General features: G+C 34.4%; 1 protein-coding gene across 1 annotated transcript; it reads left to right on the top strand.

Annotated features, from left to right (window-relative positions):
* The first annotated feature begins 5,916 nt into the window (after nt 1-5,916).
* On the top strand, nt 5,917-8,193 carry LOC141708220 (benzyl alcohol O-benzoyltransferase-like). The gene is made up of 2 exons (XM_074511736.1): nt 5,917-6,372; nt 7,258-8,193. The coding sequence occupies exons 1-2, from the start codon at nt 5,920-5,922 to the stop codon at nt 8,191-8,193; spliced, it is 1,389 nt and encodes a 462-aa protein (XP_074367837.1). The 5' UTR covers nt 5,917-5,919.
* The last annotated feature ends 1,346 nt before the right edge of the window (nt 8,194-9,539 follow it).

Genomic DNA, 9,539 nt, shown 5'->3' on the forward strand with positions numbered 1-9,539 from the left:
TTGCTGAACGAGAAAACTTTTCATGCCACACTATGTAGGGGTTCTGATATGGATATTCTGAGATTTTATTAGTACTTTATATGGAATATAAGTGTATGTAAAGATCGTCAGAATCCAATTCCGAACACTTTGATTTTTCCCGGAAATCCACAAGATACGGAGAGAATTGAGTATAAGGTAACAGGATAAAAAGGATTTAAATTAAAGGATTATAATAAAGGATCATAAAAAGGAATATAATGTATTGAGAAAGGTTAAGGGAACCTAAGTAATAAGATCCCGGGTATGATCCTTCAAACGATAAACGAGAACGAAAGTTAAGCGAACCGTATAACAGATCAGCGGTCATTAGGCAAACGATTAGGAAGTTAATCAAAGGGATTAATGGGAATGATGTCATCCAACCAATAGAAAGAAGACAAGGAAGGAAGGATGACATCATGAGGATGAGGTAAGCATGACATGGGAAGGAAGGAGGTGTGGTTGAATAAGAACCACACAAATTCAAGGGCAAGGTAGTAATTTGCTAAATCAAATACAAAAAAAACCAAGCCAACCAAGCTAGCAAAATCATTTCATCAAAAAATCAAAAACAACCAAGGCATGAGTTCATCTTGCTCTCGGCTTTTTAGCATTTTCAAGGCATAGATTTTTCAAAATCAAAGATCAAAGCTTCCTAAATTGGTAAGAAAATTCCCTAATCATCTTCATGCTTAGTTATGGCTATATCATGAGTTTAAGCCATTAATTCTTTCTCAAACTTCTTCATTTAATCAATGAAGAAGACAATGAATAGTGTTTTCAAGATTTTTAACTTGAAGTTTGTCTTGTTTTCTTGAAGATCCAAGCTTTCTTAAAACTTCTCCAAGCTTCTTAAGGCTTCCTAGCTCCACCCACCACTTCAAGGAAGGTATACCATCTCCTAACCCTAGATTCCTATATATTATAGGATGATTTTGAGTAGTGGGTTGATATTGTATCTTGTTGTTATGATTTAGAGTTTGAGATTTGGTATGGTAGTGAATGGAATGGTAATTATTGTGGTTTTGATTTAAAAGAACTTAAGAATGATTAAAGTTAAGTTTAAGCATAAGTATGAAAGATTAAATTGAATTGGTTGGGGTGGTTATGATGTGATAAGGATGGAGGTTGGTTGTATGTTGGATTTGAGGTTGATTTGGGTTGTTTGTGAATGGGTTAAAATTTGGAAATCGCGTAAACATAGCCGTCGTAACGTCCGATTTTCTTTGGACTGTTTTTGTGTATAGCATTAGGACCCGAGAACCCCCTGCTAGATTGTGACCACTGCCATGTTTAGATAGCTCATGTTACGAGCTTCGTTTTGATATGTAGTTCGTTCGATTCCGATTTACGGTTTAGGAGAAACGACCGTTTCAAGTAACGGCATTTCGCGAACGAAACTTTTCCCCTCGCCTTACTTTGAAATGTAGGTTAAAGACCAAAAAGGGTTAATTAATGCATGAAACATTTATGGTAAGTGTTTTAGGCAATTGGTAAGTCACTCGAGAAGGAATCGCTTTAAAACTCGTAAAGGTTAAATTATTAAAAATGGTGGAGCCGAGGGTACCCGAGTGACTTAAGCGAATCAGTGAGCGCAAAACAAGCGTTAGAGTCTAAGTTAGTTAAAGTATAGATTTACAAGTGACTTTGGTTTAATTCCAACTTACTTGTTGTTTATAGGTTACCAGACTCGTCCCGAGCCATTCGTAACCCCCAGTCGCTCAGGCAAGTTTTCTACCCGTTATACTGTTGTTGTGATGTAAATATATGTATATGCATTATCTTGTGATATTGCATGATTGTTATTAGCAAATTTTGCAATATATTGGAGTATGCTAATATGGTATATATGCATGTCTGTTTCGTAATCTGATTATCTATCTGTTGATTTTAATGCTTATAGTTGCATAATACCTATGCTAGAGGATAGCGGTATCTTGCATATACCCTTAGTATAGGGACCCAAAGGTGAAAATATTTTCTAAAACCGGGAGTCGAGGATCCCGAGTAGATTTTATATGGATATGGATATATATATATATATATATATTTATTTATATATATATATATATGGTTATAGTTTTCCAAACTATTAATCGAATAAGGTTTATACGATTACTTCATCTTTATATTATTTATTGAATATTATTTGAATATTCATTCGAGGACTTATGACTCCTTTTATATTATTTATTGAATAATATTTGAATATTCATTCGAGGACTTATGACTCCTTTTATATTATTTATTGAATAATATTTGAATATTCATTCGAGGACTTATGACTCCTTTTATATTATTTATTGAATAATATTTGAATATTCATTCGAGGGCTTATGACTCAGTTTATATTATTTATTGAATATTATTGAATATTCATTTGAGGATCTATGACTCCGATTATTTGCTGAGATATATTCTTTATTTTATTAAAGAATAATGTTCAATAATCAAACTTATTTTCGATTATTCAAATAAAGATAATACTTTCATATAAGTATATCTTTGGTTATTTAATGTTATTTCAAGTATAAGTTTTAATACTTCTACTTCAATTATTTTTATAAAGATTATTCTTTATGGGAATATTATATTAAATAATAATATTCAGTCATTTTCTAAATATTCTGGGGACTGATTTACTTCATTAAATCAGCCTTACTCCAAACACTCTTTAAAGTGTTTTCGAGTCTTCAAAATGATTTTTAAAAGTCAGAGCGGATCCCAAAACTTTTTTTTTATATTTAAGATCTTCCTTTTAAGGGGATTTAAATACTCGCTCAAAACCTGGGGAATCCGGCTCTGTGGTGTATTTTATATTCGCAACGAGGTTGCAGATTTGGTAAATGAATTGATTACTTGCCCAACGTTCGGGAAGTAAGCCCCTCTCATTGAGTCGGCATAAGCGACAGGCCGGGGTACGGTCTATTATTGTGTAAGTGGCTGGGTGGCAGTCCATCAACGCGTGAGGGGCCGGGGTACGGTCTAGCGCGAGGTCCTAATGCGGCCAGGGTGATGACCGGTGAGGAATTCATCCATCTACAGTAGAAAAGGTTACTTATTGGTATCTTTGCCTGATCAGCGAGATATCGGGTTTATGCCAAAAATTCTTTTCCTTTCCAAAATTCATTGGATGTTTCAAACTCTGTTCATACTTTGCATAACAGAGATTCCAGGAAATGTTTAAAGGGATATATATATATGTGGATATATATATCGGGACTAAATAAAGTATCTCATAACTTTTTCATTCAATAATATTTCAAAGATTGAATCTATTCAAGTCTTATCTTGTGGTCTCATCAGTGGGATGAACTTTTGAAATTGATTATAACTTGAACGGTGGTAGTTCAAGTAGTATTTGGGAATGATATAAGTGTAGCGAAGTATTTGGTAACTTCATCTTTTAAACTTATATCTAATTAATAATTGTCTTATGAATGACAAAGATTTTCAGAAAAACGTTGAGACAAGGTTAGATATATGAGATCACCTTGCAACGATATTTTTTTATACAGTTATACAATGGGACTTTGTGTATATTATGCATGGAAGAGGACTTCCATTATTTTGAAAAGTATATATGTATATATACTGAATATTTTGCGACTTCATCGCATTAAGATATCAAACTTGGTTCATTTCTTTTGACCAAGATTTTCATGAGTATTATGAGTAGACTCATATACTATTAATCATTATACATATTATTTTGGTGGGCTTGCTGCTCACCCTTCTTTCATCACACAACAACAGATAGAAAAGATGAACAGAACCAAGCTCCCGATTCGCAAGCGATTAGGAGACGTTCCGCAGTTTTCTAGAAGCATTGATGCCGCCGTAGCTGAGGTAGGAACTACCAATAGGCTAGGCTTTCAACTTTTGATGGACCAGATTTATTTATATTTATGAATTGTAATAATGGCAAAGAAATGTAAATTTATTCAGAAAACCTTTTAAGGTGTATTGGCAGATAATTATGGAATAAAATGACTTGTGGTTATTTTTGGATGTTCATCTCTGAGACTATAACGTGTGGTGTGTGTGTTTATTGTGGGGTCACAGTACAGAGTAGTTGAGTAATTATTAAGATTGGGTGTTATTAAGGGAAATGGAACTCGTGACGACCCGGATCCCCGACCCCGGATCTGGGGGTGTTACAGTGATGGTTTGATACTTTGTTACTTATTTAGGATTGCTTATTATGATGTAATGATACGGTTTAATCCTCCGATTATTAAGTTTGTGAATGTTTGCGTTGGATTTAATTACTATGGTTTAATTGTGAAATTTACTAGTTTTTGCGAATGATTTTGAGTAGTATAGTTTAATGATTATCATTGTTGTTTGGTTTGGTTGTTTGGTTGTGATTGGATTAGATTTGTGATTGGTTTGTGTATTGATTTGGTTTGGTATATAGGGACTGTAGAAAAACCTGTAATTTTTTTAAAATCAGACCTTAAAATCTATCGATAGTAGGCATAACCGACCACTTTTGACCATTACAAAACCCTGAAAACCAACCCTTCAAGGGACATAACTGACCACCTTCTTCATAAAACCGACCGTCTCCTTTAGAGGGTGGTCGGTTTTAGGACGGTCGGTTATGACATTTAAGTTAGCTTCTGAAATAAAACCGACCGATGTGCACAATTTGACCACGGTCGGTTATGAGTTACAATCAACTTTTTAAAAATAGACATAACCGACCACCTACGGTCGGTTATGACTCAGTGACGTGGCAACACGTGTGCACACGTGTTGCCACGTGTACACAATGACCCCACATTTGAATAAAATGCCCAGGCACTTAACCGACCACTATGTTGGTCGGTTATGAGGGTTAAACCCGACCAAAAGTCATAACCGACCAGGTTAAAACCGACCATGCCCTGTGGTCGGTTATGACTATTTTAACCGACCGTGTTGCCTCTTAACCGACCGTTTTTGACGGTCGGTTTTGTCCTGTTTTCTTATAGTGAATATAATAGTTTTTTTTGCTAAATATGACGATTTTAATAAGACTACGGCTAAATATGACTGTACGTTTCTCATTATGTTTGAGTTGGTCCAGGCGGGAAATTTAAGATTGACCGGGCGGACTCTAAATTCGACTGATTTCGGGTATTTTGAGCCGCAATCATATTTTTTCGATCATTTTTAGCCTCAATTTCTTGTATCGAGGAAACGGATCTAAATAATATGAGATATCTTATGAAAGATAATATTTTTTATAGTAGATTATATCTAAATCTGCTTTTCTTTTCTTAAATGTATGAATCTGTTACTGATAATTATCTATCTTGTCTTCATTTGTGAAGTTATCTATAGGCAGTTGAAGTTAAAACTTAATAATGTATTTAAATTAAATCGTCTTTTTGCTTGATTTTTGTCCCTTCCGACTGTTGGTCTGTTGGTGTATTCGTATGTAATTAATTAGCAAAAATATTTAATAATCAATAGCATCGTCATTTTACATGGCTGGACACTTCCCCTCCACGTCCAAATGCCGATTCAACTATTGCACATTTTCGAAACAGACAAGAACCCTAGCTAGCTGTCCCATCAAATGTTTTTGTGATAAATTGGTTTGTGTCTTTATGCATGTCTTTCATCAGTTGATAGCTGATACTGATTAATTTTCTGCAAAAACAATGGCAAACAGATCAAGTATATATATCAAGACAGAGATATATAGAGAAAAAAACAAGCGTCAAAAACGTCGTAATTCTACTCTTAGGTTATGATAATCTCACACGCTGATTCCAAAAGATACTACATATATTATAAATACATGTGCTTAGCTTATATTCTGCTTGCCACTACTCCTTAGTATATATTGTACACCTATCTAGCTTGCAGCTTTCTCTCCAACTTGTTCTCAATATATTATCGTCTATGGAAACACAACAGTCCCTAGTTTTCGCAGTAACAAGACGGCCACCGGAGCTAATAACTCCAGCAAAACCGACTCCACACGAGTACAAATTCCTCTCGGACTTAGATGATCAAGACGGTTTCCGTTTACAAATGCCGAACATCCAATTTTATCGAAAGAAAAATAATTTTATTGATGTGCAAAAAATGGACCCCGTGAAAGTCATTAGAGAAGCACTTTCCAAAACACTTGTGTTTTACTATCCGCTTGCTGGTCGGCTACGAGAAGGTGTCGGCCGCAAACTGGCAGTAGAATGCACCGGGGAAGGAGTCATATTCGTTGAAGCTCATGCGGATGTTACACTTGAACAATTCGGTGATACACTTGAGCCGCCATTTCCATGTTTCGAGGAGCTTCTTTTTCAAGTACCTGACTCTTCTGGAATTATAGATTGTCCTCTTCTCCATATTCAGGTTTCTTTCTCTCCCTTCTAAGTATTTAGTCGGTTAGCTTCGATGTAACAGTATCTCCCACGTTTTCTTTTCCGGTATTTGACCTTGTTTAAGGGAAGGGTGTGTGAAGTGAAGGTGTTTGATTATCAAAAAATGAAAGATATGTGATGCATGTAATCTGAGTATCAAAATATTTTTACTGTCTAGTCTTGACGTATGTTTTTTTAACATGCAAAGTACCGAGAGCTGTTAACTAGCTACAAGAAGGAAGTTGGCCAAGTCCTTTGTGTCTTCAACCAAAGTTCAGATTCCATAACTGAAAAAAAATGAAATTTAGTTAATTGGTGTACTGCTCTGCGCAAAGAAATGAATTAATACTCTTTATTAATTTATTAATGAACAAAATCATATTTTATAGCCTCTATTTACTTTTAGATTGAAAAACTTCTTTAAATAGTAATTAAGTAATAATAAATAACTTTATTAATATTTATTTACTTCTAAATAAAAATTTATCAGGTTAACGATTATATTTTTCACTATCCATTTAAATTTATGACTTATATTAACGATTTCTGTACAAGTAAAACAAATACCGGGTATAAAACTAAAATAAGGTGGAATTTTGTAATTACAAATAGGTTTGATTTCATTAAACTAAATAATTTATTATAATTTATTTAATAAAATTCTTATCAGGTTCGTTACAAATAGCAATGTAATATGTTGACTAATATTTTAATTTCAATTCGCTTCGCAGGGTTACGAGATTCTCTGCAAATACTAATTTCAATTTCTAGTTAAAGTATTCAACTGTCAATTTATCAGTACACTAATATCGACATATATATATATATATATATATATGTGTGTGTCATTTTTTCCGCTGTTTGGTAACATGTGCAGGTAACTCGACTCAAGTGCGGAGGATTCATATTTGCCTCGCGGATTAACCATACTATGTGTGATGCTGCTGGACTTGTGCAGTTTCTGTCTGCTTTAGGTGAGATTGCTAGAGGTGCTAGTGCCCCTTCTATTCCTCCAGTTTGGCAAAGAGAATTACTTAACGCGAGGAATCCACCCCGTGTTACATGCACGCATAGTCAGTATGATGAGGTAGATGATTTCATCAATATAAATCTGGATAACATAGTTAATCGTTCGTTCTTCTTTGGTCCCCCTGAGATTTGTGCCCTCCGTCAATTGGTTCCTCCACACCTTGGTAAATGTTCTTCCTTCGAGCTTCTCACAGCTTTCTTATGGAGATGTCGTACTTGTTCCCTACAGCTTGACCCCCAGGAGGAGGTTCGCATTTGTTCTCTTGTCAATGCACGCACAAAATTTAATCCTCCCATCCTGCCCAAGGGATACTACGGGAATGCCTTTGTCAACCCAGCAGCTATAACAACAGCAGGAAAACTTTGCGAGAATCCGTTTGGGTATGCATTGGAACTTGTAAAGAAAATCAAAGAAGCTGTTACAGAAGAGTACATGAGATCGGTAGCTGACCTTATGGTTTTAAAAGGACGACCTCTTTTCACGCTAGCCCGAACCTATTACGTATCCGATTTAACACATGCCGGATTTGAAGACATTGATTTCGGGTGGGGCAGAGCTGCTTATGGTGGTCCTCCCAGTGGTGTAATAGGCTATGGCATTTCTGGGATGAGTTTTTACTTACCACATAAGAACAAAAAGGGTGAGAGTGGAATTGTTATGGCACTTTCCTTACCAGCAATTGCAATGGAAAATTTTGCAGTAGAAGTTGATAGCATGTTGAAGAACAATCGTCAATGCGTCATGATTGAGAATGCTTCGCTTCCTATACATTCAGCACTCTAGTTTTTTTCTTGTACTAACTGTGAGCTAAAAAGTTTATCCTTGAACTTTGTTATCTTTGCAAATGGATTTAAAATTTGGGGTACAAGAGATACTACTCTTTTAACATTTTATATGCACTTATTGACCGTCCTCTGTCTCATACAGTTGTATGCAATTTTTTTAATATTTGACATATATTTTAAAATAAATATAAAACATATTTTCATAATTCATTTTTAAATATTTTTTTTAACTAAACTTCAAGCATCAAAATTAGAAGAAAAAAGAAATTAAAATAATTTATGCAAATATGTTATAAAGGAGCGTTAAAATATGTATCGACTCCCGATTTCTCTGTAGGGGACGGAGGAAGTGCTATTCCAGAAGTAAAGATTAATCCTTTTGGATTCTAAAATATTGTTACAAGTTGTAAACATAAATTACTGTTTTCAAACTATTAAAAACACTGAATAATACGTTTGTCTATGAGCTATTGTCGTGATACTACAATACTTTGGATGAAAACAACCAAGATTCTCCTTAGGGTCGATTAAAAATTGAAAAATTTGAGATATGTTTTAAACATGTTTTTAATATAAATTTTTAAAATTAATTGTTAGAAATTATTCCTTACAACGAAGTATTAAACTTTAATGTTTGGATTTAAGTCATTTTCATAATATAATTCATATAGAAATTGAGGTAAAGTTACTAGATTGAAATGGATTGTGTGGGTTTATCTCATAATGATAAGGTAATAATAGGTTGGGTGTTTTATATAATACCATTAGCAAGTGTAGTGTAAAACTAATAAGGCATGTGGATGTGCATGGTGTTATTGGATGTCTTGCGCGTACACACGCGCACCGCCGCCTTGCTGGACTGCGACACGACACGGGTCGGATCGGAGGGCGAATGTCTCGGCGTCTACCGTACGCGAGGCGATTTGGCCGATAAATTTTACTTCTGGTTTAAATAAAACATTTTCTGATTTGTTATATAATTTTAATATAAATATTGAGTCAGTGTTTACGTAACATGGAGATATCAGTATTAGTATTTGTTGATCAGAGGATGTTAAACTCTGATATGACTGAATAAGTACAGATACGAGTATTTGTTAAATCAGAGTTTATCAAACTCTGATATGCTGAATAAATACTGATATGGATATCAGGATTTGCTGTCTGGCTTGATGAAATGCTGATATACCTGAAGCCGGTCAGAGTTTAACAAACACTGATTCTGACTGTTACGATTCTAATTCTGAAAATATTTTATTAAATGCAACTTAAGTCAGAATATTTATCTTAATTAATGGATAAATTTCAGTTACGTTATAGTTTTGTTTATATACATAACTTAAC

The sequence above is a fragment of the Apium graveolens genome, chromosome 1 (assembly GCF_009905375.1).
Source record: "Apium graveolens cultivar Ventura chromosome 1, ASM990537v1, whole genome shotgun sequence".
Classification (NCBI taxonomy): Eukaryota; Viridiplantae; Streptophyta; class Magnoliopsida; order Apiales; family Apiaceae; genus Apium; species Apium graveolens.